General features: G+C 38.1%; 1 protein-coding gene across 1 annotated transcript in view; it reads left to right on the top strand.

The window, feature by feature from the left end:
* Window positions 1-18,473, top strand: part of rngtt (RNA guanylyltransferase and 5'-phosphatase) — a 108,667-nt gene that overhangs the window by 667 nt on the left and 89,527 nt on the right. Inside the window, exons 2-8 of the mRNA XM_026194970.1 lie at window positions 537-646; window positions 1,001-1,104; window positions 2,098-2,186; window positions 8,688-8,763; window positions 15,374-15,629; window positions 15,734-15,843; window positions 16,832-16,933. Of these exons, the coding sequence (XP_026050755.1) occupies window positions 537-646; window positions 1,001-1,104; window positions 2,098-2,186; window positions 8,688-8,763; window positions 15,374-15,629; window positions 15,734-15,843; window positions 16,832-16,933 (847 nt within the window). The remainder of the gene's footprint in view (window positions 1-536; window positions 647-1,000; window positions 1,105-2,097; window positions 2,187-8,687; window positions 8,764-15,373; window positions 15,630-15,733; window positions 15,844-16,831; window positions 16,934-18,473) is intronic.

The following is an 18,473-nucleotide window of genomic DNA, read 5'->3' as shown; positions in this document are numbered from 1 at the left end:
AAGGACCTCTCTAAACTTGTTTTGTATGGTTTTTAACTGAGTGGCTAGCCAGATTAGCTTCACTACGCGCAGGTCAACACAAGTACGTCACTGGATAAAAGGCGGGATCGGCGCGGGCTTGATTCATGAATATTAATCGCGTCATGTTACGTTCGGTCTGCTGATTTGCTGAGAGCCATACGCGATTAACGAATAGTACTATGATGAAGGCATAGTTAATAAATATTAATGAGAAGGCTCGATCTCATTGGAGGCTGTGACCTAATTAATATACATGAGTTCGGACTTAATAAATAAAACATTTAAATTAATTTATTCCCTGAAATTATTATTATTTTTTAATAAATATAGTATGTTTTATGACTAATTTTTGCATCTAAAAACTAAGTAAACTATTATAGCCTTTTTAAAATAAAAATTGCTACACGACTGTCATTGTATCTCAGGAATAGTCTTTGTAAATGTTTACTGTGTCAATTCATCATTGTGAGTGTTCATTAAGTTAAAGGACATGTCATGATGATTTCTCTCTGCAGGCAAATTTTTGCCCATGAAAACCATGCTTGGACCACGCTATGATGATAAAGTCCCGGAGGAGAACCGGTTTCATCCCAGCATGCTGTCCAACTATCTCAAAAGCTTAAAGGTACATGGACATCCTCTTAAAGGGACAGTTCACCCAAAATGAAAATTTTTTGTCTTCCTCCATTCACCCATAATTTGTTCCAAACTAACTCTGTTGAGCACAGAAGAATGATGGTAATCAAACAGTAGAGGGCAGCCACTGACTTCCATGGTGTATACAAAAAAATACTATGGAAGTCAATGGCTACCGTCAACTGTCTTGCTTACCCTCATGTTTTAAAATATCTTCTGTAGTGTTCTACAGAAGAAAGACACTTCGGAACAACTGTAATGTTCCTTGTTGTGCTAACGCTCCCTGTAAGCGTGTGTGTACTGCTCTTCTGACTGATTAATGTTAACGTGACGCTGTGGTCAGGTGAAGATGGGTCTGCTCGTGGACCTGACGAACACCAGCCGCTTCTACGACCGAGCAGAGATCGAACAAGAAGGAATCAAATACGTCAAACTTGCCTGCAAAGGGTATGTGGCTTACAGAAACCGAAAGCTGTGTTGCTTTTCTTGCATTTGAAGCATTATCCGCTTGTTAAGTTACTAGTTTCAGTCCAGAACTGTCTACTCGTATCACACATTTAAGATATGCATTTAAAAACTTGTGGTGTACACTACAGTCTTCGGTTTAGGGCGTAGTAGACATCAGTATTTCATTGATTCATTTCAGAACTTAATTTTGCTTTGCATTAGGTTTTGTCACAGCTAGGTTTTGTCATTATAACATCTAAATATTATCTAAAATAAAAGTTTTTGTTTGCATAATATGTGTGTTCTGTGTACATTATTATGTATGTATGAATACACACACATACAGTTTACATTTTGAAAATATTTACATCTATATTTATATTCATATCATTTATATTTCAAAAATATATTTAATAAACATAAAATATTATTCTGAAATGTATACATGCATGTGTGTATTTATATGTACATAATAAATATGCACACAGTATATATACATATATTACATAAACTAAAACTTTTTTTTTTGATGCGATTAATGATTTTACACCACGATATGAAAATATATATATTTCTTTCAGATGATCTTTTTTATTTCTACAGTGAAGGTAGCTGTGCTAATGATGCTCAGTGATTGATATATATATATATATATATGAGGGTATATATATATATATAAGGGTAGGGCATAAATATAAAATGACATAACATTTATCAGACAATACAGATGTTTTTCTCTTGCTTAGATGTTAAACACAACCAATCGGACAGCGTGCTCTGAAACAAATCAAATAAAAATAAACTGGGTAACTGTTGAGTGAATTTAGGGCCTGATATGCTTCAGGTGAAATGAAAGAGTGCATCGGTGTGAAGAAATGTAGCACAAAATGTGTCCCTTTACCCCTGCACGAAGAATGAAGCCGCTTTGTTGAGTGTTTTGGTGCAGTGAAATGGTGATGTTGTTCTGTTCATCTGTGTTTGTGTCTCGTTCAGTCATGCCGAATGTCCCGCAGCGGAGACCACGGAGATGTTCATCAGGCTGTGTGAGCACTTCATCCAGAAGACCCCCACAGAGCTCATCGGTAAGAGAGATTCGCTTCATGTGTTTTAGTGAAGCACGCTGAGTCCTGTCCAGGCCTGATGTGCTGGTCCTCCACATCATTTCTGCGCTGTATTCCACAACAAATCTTCTCCTCAAATATAGTTGTGCATGTATTTTATATGATTTTACACCAAACACCGCAGGGGTTCTTGGTTTAAACACATGGCGGGTTTGAATACGAAGTGGAAATGCTGTGCTGAGTATATTTCATATTTAATGTGCAGTTATGGACGCAGGATGTTGGAGTGATGAGATCTGATCAGAAACAGAAACAAAAACCACCGATATCTGCATCATTTGAAGAGGTTATTTGCAAAAACAGATAACATTTCATTATTTTATGTTTTTATTCAGTTTTCTATTCAAAATGAGCCAACTAGTTGCAGTCTGATTGAGATTAATTGGGATGCACAATATATATTTTTTGAGCTGTTTGTTTTTGCAAATGTACTCTTCTTTGGATGATGTTTCAGATCACGTCTGGTTCGAAGACTTCTACTAGTGCCGTCAAATGATTAATCGCGTCCTAAATAAACGTTTTGGTTTGCGTTATATATGTGTGTGTGCATTTTGTATATTTATTATGTCTGTATAAATACACGCACATACAGCATTTATTCAGAAAATATTAACATCATAAATACACACAGCACACACACATATTATGTAAACACAGTGTTTTTGACTGCACAAAAAAAAGTAATTTTCTTATCGCAGAGAAAAGATAAATGTTTTTAGTTATTTTAAATAAATTAAAATCAGCAATGTATAAATAAAACCTGTTTTCAGAAGTATCTTCTTACTAACTAAAGTGAATAAAGTTTTATTAAGGGCTGAATTAAAGTTTAAATGATGTTTCTTGAAATGTAATATTTAATATGAATATAAAGACATTCATATTTAACTCAGATCAACGTGACTGTGTCAGTAACAAGTGGAAAACACAAACTTTGTCACATAAATGAAATTATTTGGATCACAGCAGTGAAATACACATCCTGTTCAGTCGGTCAGAAATACACTCTCACTGTATTGTGAAATATCATCATCATTAAGAATAGCTGTATATTTAGTGATTTATTCCTGTGATGCGCAGCTGAATTTATATCATCATGACTCCAGTCACACAAACCGTCAGAAATGACTCGGATTTGCCGCTAAAGAAATAATTCCGATGTTAAAAACTGTTGCACTGCTTAATTTCTTTTGTTTGAAACGGCGATCATTTAATTTTTCTGAATTCTTTGATGAGTGGAAAATTCAAAAGAACAGCATTAATTTAAAATCAACGTTGTAAATCTCTTTGCTGTCACTGTTGATTGATTTAATGCGTCCTGACGGTTTCTTTCTAATATCTTACTAGCCCTTATTTGAATAGTTTTTGCCATGAAAGTAGCCTAAGATGCTGACCTGGCACTAAAGACACTCTGGTCAGCGAGGGTGAGTGTGTCCTGCTGGAGGCGCTCTTGAGTCGTGTCTAATACACTGCTGCTGGAGAGATGGACTCTGTGATGTCATCCTTATCACCATGGCAACAGTGTGATTGACAGCACAGGGTCACAGGGAGAGAGCCCCAGATCTCTGTTACTGGTCCCCGGAGCATTGACCAAATCACATTAAATTAGCTCAATTAAATCAACTAAATTAGCTGCGCTGTGGTGTGACAGTCTGCAAGCACACTGAATCACTGTTGATTTCCACTGTCACACAATAGATCTTAGTTAAAGCTACAGTAGATCAAGTTTTTATTGCTAAAATCTTAGAGGGAGTTGTTTGTCTTAATATAGATGAATATGGATGTGTTTGTATATATATATACACACACACACACACACACACTACCCTTCAAAACCTCAGGGTCAGTACATTTTTATCCGTTAATAATTAGCAAGGATGCATTACATTGATCAAAAGTGAGTTTTATAATGTTACTTAACATCTCTGTTTCAAGTGAATGTTGTTCTTTGTTGTTTTTAAATGTTGTTAAATCTAAATGTAGTATTGTTTACACTAATAGTGATATGAAATCATGATTTCTGAAGGATCATCTGAAGCTGAAGACTGCAGTAATGATGTTTCGAGCGCAGCAATCAATTACAATAAAAACAGTTTTCTATCAAGGACTGAGCATCATATGCTGATGCCAGGGAGTCTCTTCTGCGTCTGTCGTAAAAGCCTGAGAATACATAGTGTTTTCTTCCTCAGGTTTTAGTTTTGGTGCTTTAATGTCAGGAATACTCCACACATCTGTTTAAGAATAGTGAAGTCATCAAAACACAGAAAAAACACAAATGAATTAAGAGATTGATGGCGTGAGCAAGAAATGTAAATCTGTGTCTAATACATGATTCGCTCTCTATTGTTTCAAATCCAGCTTGTTGTGGTGCATCCTGGTACTTTTGTTTCCTGTTGTCCATCAGGCATTAGTTGTGTCCTAGTTTAATGTGTGTGGAGATGATTTCTGCTGAATTAGTGTCACCAGGATCATCCACAGTACTTGTACATCTGTGATGATTGAACACCAGGGGGTTATTCGTAGAAAGCTGAATGTTTTTTATGTTTGGTGTGGTTTCTCAGTCGGTGTAGGTGTTTCAGATCGTCACATGACTTGTGAAGTTCAACGTACAGAAGAGTAGCGTATGCTTCAGTAAACCATAAAAACGGTTTACAACACTAAACTATTGCCATGAACAACTGCTGCTTGGCTTTCTGTCAGAGAAACAACATATCTGACAGAAATATGATATTTGGTTCAAAGAGCCTTTTTCCTCTCTTGGACACTCTTGAGCATTAATCCACATGAAGGACATGGACAGCTTTTAAACACAATCATGATGTCTCTCTATAAAGAATAGTTATTAATGCTCCAATGGCGTGAGAAAGTATTCACTAATCGGCTGAGTGAGTCGCATATCAGCCAAAAATCTAATACATGATGAACATCGTCCCATATTTCTCAGTTTAAATACGTAACTTTTTACAGAAAAAGATCTAAAGTCAAATCCTGTTATTGAGTTCACCATGAGTTACTTTAACATGTAATGATTTAGCAATGCATTATATGTGATTTTCTAGTACGTGCACGATAAGTGTGGGCTGATATTTACCGCACATCTCGTCTGTGATCTGCGGTAAATCTGTACACCTGTGTGATTTGACATGAGCAGAGCCGGTGTTCTCTGAGAAGCTGCGCGACATCTGACCGTGTTTGTTGCAGCTAAGCGCATGCTACACGGTGCAGGTGCAGTCAGGACGTGTGCTAGTTTAATAACGGGTAAACAGTTAGCGCGCCTGACGCATGGTCTGAGCGGGTTGTGCCTATTCTCTTTATGAGTAATGGGTGTTTTTTTTGTAATGTGCAATAAACCAGTCGGAGTCTTATCTCCCATCCCGTTTAAAAGCCAGTTGGGTTCGCCATTGCCTATAGGTGCACTTTATGTATGAGTTGGTCTGTGGTGCTGTCTATTATCAGTTTCTGAAAAAAGCAATGCGTCAATGCACAAACACATGGGTGCAAATGCATTAGCTATTTAAACAACACAGTGCAGGATGGGAAAATGAGTCGGGTGCACTGGGTGTACCATAGGGCCATTACTGTAGTGTCTTGTTTGTTCTTCATTGATGTATTGCCGTTTGTATTTACCTCTGGTTTTATGGTCAGGCCAACAGCATCAACCACAGCTCCCTGTTCTTGACTCTTTATTATGGGACAGGGTCTGTGGTGATTATTCTGGTCTTATGCCGTTCCCATGCTGCCATCTAATGGAAGATCACTACCCATAATCCCCAGTGCCGTTCCCTCAGCTCTTTCAGTGCAGTTGTGTTGTGTTTGGTAGTTTTCTCATGCCACATCATGACAGTGCATGTAAACCCCCTCAGAGGTGCTGAAGTAGATCGTCCCGTGTACGAATAACGGTTGAAAGTGGTCCGTCGAGGCTCAGACATCAGAGGAGCGTTCAGGTCTCTGTTCAGTCACTGTCTAGAGACTCGGACATTGCTAAGTGTTTGTCTCTGTAATTGTTCTTCTAAATGTAATGACTCGCACTACCTCTCCTTCATCTAACCTTTCCTAGACTGTGTTGGCTGTTGGGTAATGTCCACCAGCAGATAAACAGAGTTGGAGGAGGGAATTCTGCATTAATTGGTGATAAAATGTTGTGTCTTGAGTCACGACTAGAAACATTCAGACAGTCTGCTCAAATATAGTTTTTACATCTTTATTGAGCACACTGTTCAGAACAGTTACTGTAAAGATGTGTATACATGTAAATGTCTTCAGAATATGCTCTGAATGTGTGTGTTTTTATATATACTTAATAAATCTACATGGCACACATACATAAGTAAACATAAACTTTTTTTTGGATGTGATTAATAGTTTTGACAACAATAGTTTATTAGTTAATACTCTGAAATATTATTACAATTTAATGTATATTTTTTGATTATACTGTAAAATGTAATTTTCAGCATCATTCCTCCAGTCTTCAGTGTCACATGATCTTCAGAAATCACTCTGATATTCTTTCTTTCTTTCTTTCTTTGATTTAATGCATCCTTGAGTGTGCATTAAGAAATGCATAAAAATAAAACAAGATGAAAAAGATTTAATCAATTATTGCTGGTTCTTTTGACAGTAATAACCTCCACCAGTCGTTTCCTGTAATTGCAGCTCAGATATTAACAGCGTTCAGGAGGACTCTTATTACAGACCCTTTCTTCTGTAATATTGTTTGGACAGAATTGCTCTCTTGAGTTCAGGCCGAGTCCGTGTCGAGGACAGGAGCGTGACTTTCTTCTGCTGGTTTCTGTCCTGTCACGTCACTCAAATTCACTTGATTTTACATTTGCCTCATACATTTCCTGATGTGTATTGTTTTTAATCCATGATGTGTTCAGTTAGGCTAGGATGTGAGATGTGTTGATCGCTGTGTGCAGAACTCCAGGTGAATCCCAAGGGATCAGATCCTCCAGCGTCGAGTCTTTCACGCTGCAGTGCAGGAAGCAGGAAGCTCTGCAGAACTCATTTGCATATGTTTTGAACAAGCTTTGTGTTTTTCTCTGTAATAGTTTGGGCTGACAGTGGGCTGAACGCAGCTCGCAGACTGATGACTGAACACACGCATTACAATGATGGATGCTTTTTCATAAAGAATCTCTCCTGACAAAGACCACACACACACACACACGCACACACACACAAACACACACACACGCACAAACACAGAACAGTACAACCCATCCAAATTTGTTACTGACTAAAATATTGTAACATTTAGCTAAATAAAACTAAAAGGTACAGACATAAAAAAATGTTACATGAAAAAAAAAAATATATATATATATATATAGAGAGAGAGAGAGAGAATTAAAAAAAAAAAATTATATACATTGTAGATTGTTGCCGAATTGTTCCAATCAGTATTTAATTTAATTACATCAGAAGTATCAGAGTATCCCTTAATAATTAAATTCCAGTAATGAATTGCTTCGTAAAGCCTGGCACCCATCAGTGTATACTAGATAGCACTGCCTGTAGAAGAGTATGAGCCGTGATCAGGACAGAGATGTTCAGATCTGTCTGTGTTTATCTGCTCCGTCAGCTGTCATCAACACTTCTCCTGATAGTCTGTTAGGATGAGAAGGACAGGATCAGGACTGATGCAAGAACATCTGATCGTTGGCCTGTGTGTCAGAAATAGCACGGGGTTGACTGCATCATTGATCTGAATGGGCTCTGTGCGCTCTGCTGTGACACTGGTGTAGACGGGGTTAATGTCAGGAACTCATCGTGCTTAAAGTTAAAGATCAAGTTAAAAGTCCAGTTATGATCAAGTTAAAATACTGTGGAATAAAAATAAAACAAATTCCAGTGCTCAAGTTTTTAGTTTCAATAACATGTTGGAAATCAGTATCGGTCGACCACTCGATGTGTTCGGTTGATCCACTGACACATATATTTACAAAATATAAATCCACTCAACTGAATGAACTCATTAACTGTAGGAGGCTCACAAAAATACACACAACTGCATGTTTTAATTTTTATTTTTTATCGTGTTTATCATCAGTTGCAGTATATTGCGGCTCTATATGGACGACTTTGGCCTTTGCGTCTCACTGTTTTTCTTCACTCTGTGAATATTACCCTGTTGCAAAAGCGGCAAACTGGAAACAAAAGGCCAGCTCTTTGAAAGAAACACTTGAGAAGCACATCCCTCCGCACTTCCTGCTGATGACTGTAATTATCTTAATAAGTTCACACAGCTATGTGCAAGCTGCGGCTGGCTTGACCAGAGTTCAGCACTCAGCGCTGCGTATTTAATACATGTATCAGTGAGTCCACAGATGAAGGGCTTGCTTCTGTCATCAGGGGTCACAGACCGCATAAATAACCAGAAATGATGAGATAGACTTGATTCGTGTGTCCAGACTGATTGTGTGAGTAATGTGTGATACTGTTGTGTTCTGTCTCCCGCAGGCGTTCACTGCACGCATGGCTTCAACCGCACAGGCTTTTTAATATGTGCCTACCTGGTGGAGAAAATGGACTGGAGGTTAGATTACACACACGAGCACTCACTCAATCAGCACACACACACACACACACACACACACACACGAGCACTCAGCCAATCAGAACACACACAGATGAGCACTCAGCCAATCAGAACACACACACACAAGCTCTCAGCCAATCAGCACACACACACACGAGCGCTCAGACAATCAGAACACACACACACAAGCTCTCAGCCAATCAGCACACACACACACGAGCGCTCAGACAATCAGAACACACACACACAAGCTCTCAGCCAATCAGCACACACACACACGAGCGCTCAGACAATCAGAACACACACACACAAGCTCTCAGCCAATCAGCACACACACACACGAGCGCTCAGACAATCAGAACACACACACACGAGCGCTCAGCCAATCAGAACACACACAAGAGCGCTCAGCCAATCAGAACACACACACACACGAGCGCTCACCCAATCAGAACACACACACACGAGCACTCAGCCAATCTGCACGCACACACACACACACACACACACACACACACACACACACACACACACGAGCACTCAGCCAATCAGAACACACACAGATGAGCACTTAGCCAATCAGCACACACACGAGCGTTCAGCCAATCAGCACACACACACACACACGAGCGCTCAGACAATCAGAACACACACACACGAGCGCTCAGCCAATCAGAACACACACAGATGAGCACTCAGCCAATCAGAACACACACAGAGAGCACTCAGCCAATCAGAACACACACAGATGAGCACTCAGCCAATCAGAACACACACACACGAGCTCTCAGCCAATCAGCACACACACACACGAGCGCTCAGACTATCAGAACACACACACACGAGCGCTCAGACAATCAGAACACACACACACGAGCGCTCAGCCAATCAGAACACACACACACGAGCGCTCAGCCAATCAGAACACACACACACACGAGCGCTCAGCCAATCAGAACACACACACACACACACGAGCGCTCAGCCAATCAGAACACACACACACACGAGCGCTCAGCCAATCAGAACACACACACACGAGCGCTCAGCCAATCAGAACACACACTGATGAGCACTCAGCCAATCAGAACACACACACACGAGCTCTCAGCCAATCAGCACACACACACACACGAGCGCTCAGACTATCAGAACACACACACACGAGCGCTCAGACAATCAGAACACACACACACGAGCGCTCAGACAATCAGAACACACACACACGAGCGCTCAGCCAATCAGAACACACACACACGAGCGCTCAGCCAATCAGAACACACACACACGAGCGCTCAGCCAATCAGAACACACACACACGAGCGCTCAGCCAATCAGAACACACACACACGAGCGCTCAGCCAATCAGAACACACACACACGAGCGCTCAGCCAATCAGAACACACACACACGAGCGCTCAGCCAATCAGAACACACACACACGAGCGCTCAGCCAATCAGAACACACGAGCGCTCAGCCAATCAGAACACACGAGCGCTCAGCCAATCAGAACACACACACACGAGCGCTCAGCCAATCAGAACACACACACACGAGCGCTCAGCCAATCAGAACACACACACGAGCGCTCAGCCAATCAGAACACACACACACACGAGCGCTCAGCCAATCAGAACACACACACACGAGCGCTCAGCCAATCAGAACACACACACACACGAGCGCTCAGCCAATCAGAGCACACACACGAGCGCTCAGCCAATCAGAACACACACACACGAGCGCTCAGCCAATGAGAAAACACACCCAGACGAGCACTGTGAGGAATCTGGCAAACATAAAAAATAAAAGGAAGTTTATACATAAAATGAAATCTGAATAAATAATCTTTCCATTGATGGAAGGTTTGTTAGGAGAGCAATATTTGACTGAGATACAACTGTTTAAAAATCTGGAATCTGAGGGTGCAAAAAATAAATTAATGGTGAGGAAATAGTCTTTTAATGTCTTCCAAATGAAGTTCTTAGCAGTGCATATTACTAATCAGAAATGTTGTGATATATTTATGGTAGGAAGTTTACTAAATAACTTCATGGAACATGATCTTTACTTAATGTCCTTATAATGTTTGGCATAAACAAAAAAGCAATAATTTTGACCCATACGATGTAGTGGTCTACTGCTACAAATACACCTCAGAGACTGAAGACACATGGGACACACATTAGTGATAAAATTCCTCAAAATTGGAAAATAATTAATCTATTATCAATACAACCAAAAAAAACAATCAAAAAAGGTCTAAGACAATAAAAAGGATATACAAATGACACACTGTTAAAGTATTTTATGGAAGTCTAAAGTATTCAGCTAACAAGAATACTACAGAAATTGAATAATCAACCGTAAAATAAAACAACATAGTCTTCACCGTAAGAATTAAACTTGCTTTGTTTCTTATTAAAGTTAGCGAAGTCCCAAGAAGAGCAGTGAGTCTTTCGTTGCTTGATACGGCAGAAGAAATAGTTTATTACTAAATTATGATGTTTTGATGTTAAAATCTTGATAACATTAGAAGTGGACTTCAGAGAACAGTGCAAAATAAAAACGGAGGCAGTTCATGACCTCTTTAAGAAATGTTTGCTGGAAGCTTCTCTCAGAGTTCAAATGAACACCCGCCCAGAGGATGTTTCTTTTGAAAGAGTTGACATTATTAACACTCAGCCAGTGTTAACTAATGACTCTTGAAGTGTTAAAACATCACACATTGTGTTGTTGTTCTGGTGATCCAGTGTTCTCTGTCTTTGGCCATAAATGAAGAAAGAAATATGACAGTCAGAGTCACTCTTACAGCAAAAAATGGTCTTCTTTTTCCAGAAGAGATGAGAAAAAGGCTGCTGACGTCTTTCACTTTGGAAGAAGTTAAAAGTCATTTCTAAGTCTCTGAGTCTCCAGCAGACTTCACGTTGTAATCTATAAATGGAAAGGCTTGGACCACTAGTAGGTCTTCCTCGGAGCCATCTGCTGAAATTTCAATGAGAGCGCATTAAAAAAACATGCTTGGAAGTGAAGGCTTTACGTCTGTCACCTTCGGTCAGTGTTGGTGATCGTACAGTCAGAGGGACGTGGAGAATATCCTGCAGTGCTGGCCAATACTGTTCAACACATTCAACTGATCGAAATCCACATTCAAACAAACCCTTTAAGGCTAGTATCACAACTGAAAAAAGACGGAATGGGAGTCTTTCTCTTCCATCCGTAGCACAGACTGGGTGTGAGTTCACAACCACTGCCACAGCGAAGGCTTGGCTCATGAATATTAATTAGTTTGCTCTGTAGGCCTGCCTGATTAGCTGACAGCCAGGGTTTGGCACATGAATATTGATTTCTTGTGACCGGACTAGATGCTCTGGGAAACTAATTGCTTAATATTCATGTACAAGGAAGCAATCTGCCCGTCAAATAACGATGCAAGTACTTGAAGGAAATATGCCATTGTTTTCAGTTAAATATTTAAACGAAGACTTTAAATATATATATATATGTATTTAACTACATTGTTATTAAATATGGTTGATCATTTAAAAACATAATTGGCATAAAAATAACAAAACAAAGCATTTGATGTAGCATTCTTTTTATTTTAGTGATTCGTATTGTTTCTAGTCAAACACGTCATTAGAATTAGCCAGAATTAGGGTTTTATTTATTTTTTACTATTCAGTAAGGCTTTGTTTTCTCTACTTTCTTTTCTTTTTAACAAATGAATACTTTTATGAAGCAGGATGCATAAAATAGATCAAAAGAAATTGTTTATATATTTTACAAAAATAAATAAATAATAGAAATTAGAAACATTCTGTTCTTTTTAACCTTCTATTTATCAAAGAATCTTGAAAAAAAAAATTGCAAATGTTTTCTGCAAAAATATTGGCCAGCACAAGCTGTTTTTAACATTAATGATGATCAGAAATGTTTCTTGAGCAGAAAATGACTCTGAAGACTGGAGTAATGATATATATTTATATATATTAGGGGTGTCTCCGACTAAGGATTTTCATAGTCGAATCATGGCGATATTCGACTGATAGTCGAATCATATGTTTGGGGGAGCGGCAAAACACATTAACAAGAGTCAAGTCAGACATTCGACTAACATAATTACTGATGTTAACACACAGGGAAAATGTGTAACAAACAACTTGCAGAGATAAATGGGGTAAATACTGTTTTATGTTTTAATGAACAGATAGCTAACACAATGTCGACGAAACCATAACAATTAACAATTTTATTTTTTATTATTTTTTACAATAGTGCTCTCATTATAACGTTAGTCTAAAACGTTAGCAGTTAATGTTCTGCATTTCTGTTTTGAGCTGCACGTGTTGAAGACGACCAGTAGAGTGAGCATTTGATAGCAAGTTTTGAATCGGTGGGATTCAACTCATAATTTCATATAGAATACGCTTCGTTATTTATGCAACATAATTTTAATATTAAGACTTAAAGGCTATTCGCAAAAAGGGCCTGAATGCACATAAACATATCTGCGCGTCACTGAATGCGAACTCCTTTTGTGGACGTGTTCTTCACGAAACAATGTGCAGAAACATGGCAGCTAAACTCTAAAGATTCATAGTGTTTTAGGGGTGTAACGATTCACTCGTTTTCTCGATGCATCGATTACAAACCCTGACGATTCATATGAATCGATCTTGAAACAAGATTTTTGAATCGTGAATCGCCGACTTCGGTCAGTAGTCGATTCAAAACGCTAAGAATCTAATGAATCGATTCAGTGCTTTCAAAATGTATACACATTCAATTACTACACGCACAAATTAATGTGGACCTTGAAGAGTGTTCGTGAATCGTGCCTCTAATCTGTCCTTCACGTGCTTCACCGTTTATCACCTGTGACTGTCATGCATGAAAGTAGCGTTAGTTTTATTAGCAAACAGACGACGGTGAGTTTTCTTTCAGAATCATCATTCGTCGATGGAGAGGAAAAGTTAAATACCTTCTGTAGCATTTTATTTTGTGAATATGAGATTAAGAAGTTTTCAGACTGAAAGAGAAGTGATCTCGCTCTCATAGACAGGCAGCTAAACTGAATAAAAGCAGAATGAACTGATGAAACGTTAAAAAAACCACAATAAATACAATTTATGAATGATAAAGTGCTAATTGACATATCATCAATTACAGTGTATAAAGTATATTTTCTACCTCATTCTGTGCAGAAAATGTAAATAATTTCTAATTAAATGTTGCCTAGTATATACAACAATCATAAAATTGCCATTAGGAAAAAAATGATTGATTACAAATGATTGATTATTGTCCAGCAGTGTATTTGATTTCTTATAGCTAATTAAAAGTAATAAAAAAAGAAGAGAATTCGTTGTTAAAAAAATATATATATTTTTTTTAACCTATGGTTCTCTAATCATAAAGGCTGCTGTAATTTGCCCACTGACTAAGCATTTAAATAATCCCGTGAATGCACTTAAATAATGCAGATGTTTTAATTGAATCGAATTGAAATTAATTGTGGATTGAATCGTTCTAAATGAGCAAAAATTGTTCTTGAATCGAATTGAAAACCTATGAATCGTGAATCGAATCAAATCAAATCGCTGTCTTCCCAAAGATTCACAGCCCTACGTTTGAATATAATGGTCTTCTCATTATAAAAGTATGTATATAACAGTCCCAGTCATAGTTATTAATATTCTTCTTTGTAGTTTGACCTGTTCGCTCTGTGCGCTGAAGAGATATCACCGTAATACTACAATGAAGCACTTAACTCAAAACCAAATGCATGTTATATCAGGTAAATAATATATCCACAATATATATACATCGGCTGAAATGTTTTGAAATCACTTGTACACTACCTGTTCGAAAAAATCCAGTCTCTGCCTGTGTCAGTTTGAGTCTTGATAAAGTTTTAATCCCTGCCACCAAGATGCTCCTCTGTCGGTCACGGATTATGGAAAGTGACACATAAATCTATAATGGTGGTTGGGTTTATTCACGCACTTTAAAATATTTGTTCATTAAATATTGAAAAGATTCTTATATCTTCATCATAATAGGCTGTATATTAACTTATTGGGAGAAAAACAGACATTTGAGCTCCCCCATACAGTCAGAATGGTATAATCAATAACCCCCCGTGAATATTCGACTGTTAGATTGGTAGTTGAATCAGGGTCCTCGAATCAAAGCATTGATTCAAAGATTATTTGGGGTCACCCCTAATATAAATAGGTTTTGTGTCATTGAAAATCTTTCTTAATTCTTTAGTTTTTATTTTGATGCCATGTGGTTGTTTCCCCCCAAGTTAGTGAAGACATACTGCTGTAGCTTAGAGAAATTCATCCGTCATAAGGACATATTCTGTCATATTTTATAAGAGAGAAGCAGATTCCTCCAGTTTGCCATGAATATAAACTTGATATCTGGCAGGCAGTTTAGCTGTCTTCATAACGTTTATTCAGTAGACTTTGAGCTTCATTATAAGTGGATGATTCTGTTTTTTGTCTTTAATTTCTTTGTTATAATTGTACTGGCTGTAATCAAGTCATTAGATGCAGATGTTAACAGCGAGCTCTGGTGTGTGTTGTGTGTGTCAGTATCGAGGCCGCTGTGGCAGCGTTCGCTCAGGCTCGCCCCCCGGGCATCTATAAAGCCGACTATCTGAAGGAGCTCTTCCGCCGCTACGGGGACGTGGAGGACGCGCCGCCCGCCCCTGCTCTGCCCGAGTGGTGCTTCGATGAAGAGGAGGAGGATGAAGATGTGGACGATGATGGGAATGCCGTCGCTCAGGGCTCCGAGCCCAGCTCCTCTCACTCCAGTCAGGGCAAGAAGAAGAAAGAACGGCTGAAACTGGTGAGAGGAACTCAGCTCAGCTCATTAACGAGACTCCTCTCTGACCGTGTGACTGGTCTGTTATAACTTCCTCTCTTCTGAGTGTTTGTGTGTTTGTGTCTCAGCACGCTGTGTTTCTGGAGGGAGTGTCTGTCAGAGGAGTCACTCAAGTCACGTCACAGCCCAAGCTCGGCCTGATCCAGAGGAAGTGTCAGGAGTTCTCTGAGTGGGACAGGTGAGTCTGTGTGTGTGTGTGTGTGTGTGTGTGTGTGTGTGTGCTTAGTAATGGAAACTATTCAGATTGTGAGGACCGTAAATGTGTGAGGGACGCAAACAGGGAACAAATTAATACTCAGACATCATACTTTTATTTCTCGGAAAAAGGCACAATGAAATAAATTTCTTAACCTTCAGGGAATGCTGCTCGTCAACCTCAGGATGTCGAATTATGTCAAATAAATATTTTATTTATTTTATTTATGGCTTGAAATGTTTGCTGCCCTTTTACCAAATGTAATGTTTTCCTAGCAATAAGCATTAAATAAACATACTCTAAATTAAATTAAAATATTACTACAGTGTAAAAAAAAAAAATGCTGATAAAACTTCCCATGCATGAGATAATATTTAATAATAATTTGGTAATATTTGGTAACAATATTTGGCAATAATTATGATTTTAGAATTAGCTTTCCCGATCCCACCCCACTTCACCTACCGTCTACTCTACACCATCCTCTCCAGATAAAGGCAAAATAGCAACAAAACAAAAGACAAAAACGCTTTATTTAACTAGTTGCTTATTAGCATGCATATTAATAGAACATTAGCCATTTAATCCTAAATAAACTTAACAACTTACTAACTATTAATAAGCACCAAATGAGTAATTTATTGAGGTAAAAGTCAAAGTTAATAGTGAATAAGTGTCCCCTGTTAAGAGCTTCACTGTAGTGTTACCAGTGTTTTTGGTAAAAAATAAATAAAAAGCGCATGCATGGATGAGCTGCCAGTCGAAAACATGCTTTAGAAAATAGATACGGTGAACATCTGAAGAACATGGTATCTGTGCATAATAAGTAACGGAAAAGATTTCTGTACCCTATTAATGGAAAGTGCTGAAGTCTGCCTGAAGAAACCACAGACGTGATTGACTTTCACTGATGAGACGAGATCGATTAAGACGAGCCAGCAGTGTGTCCCATAATGTGTTTATTTTTCAGATCGGGGTTTCCCGGAGCTCAGCCCGTATCGATGGACCGCAGGAACATCCGTCTGTTGGAGCAGAACGTTTATAAAGTCAGCTGGAAAGCAGACGGCACGCGGTGAGTCCTGCGCTCTAATACACTGCTGCTGTGATCCAGACCCACTGTGGCATCTCATCTCACCACACAACATTATTACAACTATCTTCATTTATATAGCAGTATTACTCTTTCCCACTGTCCTTAAGGCTTTTCTTAGAGAAAAAATGTGTTCACGATTAGTTTTGTGGCTATTTTTGACCACCTGCTCTCTTACTCTTATAATTAAACAGGCTATTTTTGCTGTTGTACTTTTTTTAGTATGCAAATTAAGTGCATGAATTTGCTGATTACGGAGTAGATGATATGTAAATTTGAGAGGTCATATGTTAATGAGATCTTGGTTGTGTTGTTAAGGATAATTTAAGGTTTAAGTCGTTTTTGCAGCTTGGATTAAATAGTGCTTTCATTTTGAGGAGATGTTTTTAGTCACAATAATTACATATTCAAAGTGTTTCTCAACAAGGGTGCATTAAATTAATCAAACCTGACATTAAAGACATTTATAATGTTTCAAAGGTTTCTTTCTATTCATCCTGGAAAAAATCGATCCCAGTTTCCACAAAAATATTTAGCAGGTTTCAACACTGATAATAATAATAATAATAATAATAAAAATAATAATAATCAGAATTGTTTCTTGAGCATCACAAGAGCATGTTAGAATGATTTCTGAAGGCTTTGCATCACAGAAATAAATTACGTTTAAAAATAAATTAAATTAGAAAACAGGTATTTTAAATTGTAAAAACTATTTCACTATATGTGTTTTTGATTAAATAAATGCAGCCTTTTTGAACTTGATGACGCTTATGGTTTGGAGTGACCAGTTCTTTTTTTATTATTATTCACTTTATTATTATTATTTGAAGGTCATAGTGAGCTTTGGCAGGTTGTGTGTGTTATTCAGACACTTTTCCAGAAGCCAGAAGTAAGACTTAGACGAGATGAACGATATCTGACCATCTAGAACTGGGCGAATTATTTAATTATTTTCTTTTTATCTTTAAATTAAAAATATTTCAGTTAGCATTGATAACATTAATAGCAAAAATTATTCTTTTGATGATCTTCAAAGGGCCTTGAGTGAACTTTTCTTGTGCTGTTTCTATAACGTTGAAGTCTAGTGCTCATAAGGGTCTTCGGCCCACGGGAACCTTTTCATAGAACCAGAACCAATTGTGGATCTATCTAGGCCTGTCACGATAACAAATGTTGCTGGACGATAAATTGTCCAAGAAATTATCGCGATAAATGATAATATTGTCGTTCTAAGACCAGTTTCAACTAATATAATGATAAATGGCATAATAACGCAGGTACACCTTTTCAAAGATCAATAATCTTTTATTTTATTTTATGGCAGTTTCAGAGCAAGAAATATCAACATGTTGACTTTGTGTGGCTTAAAATTAATAAATTTTGTATGTTATGTTTATGTGCCAGCTAGGGATGCTCGTATTCACCGTTTAACCGTTAACCCAAAGTAAACATGAAACATTTGACCGATGAAGTTCACATATCACGACTTTTTTTGTGTTCAAGTTTGTTATTTCAGATG

The sequence above is a fragment of the Carassius auratus genome, chromosome 20 (genome assembly GCF_003368295.1).
Source record: "Carassius auratus strain Wakin chromosome 20, ASM336829v1, whole genome shotgun sequence".
Lineage (NCBI taxonomy): Eukaryota > Metazoa > Chordata > Actinopteri > Cypriniformes > Cyprinidae > Carassius > Carassius auratus.
This window is presented reverse-complemented; position numbering and strand designations above follow the sequence as displayed.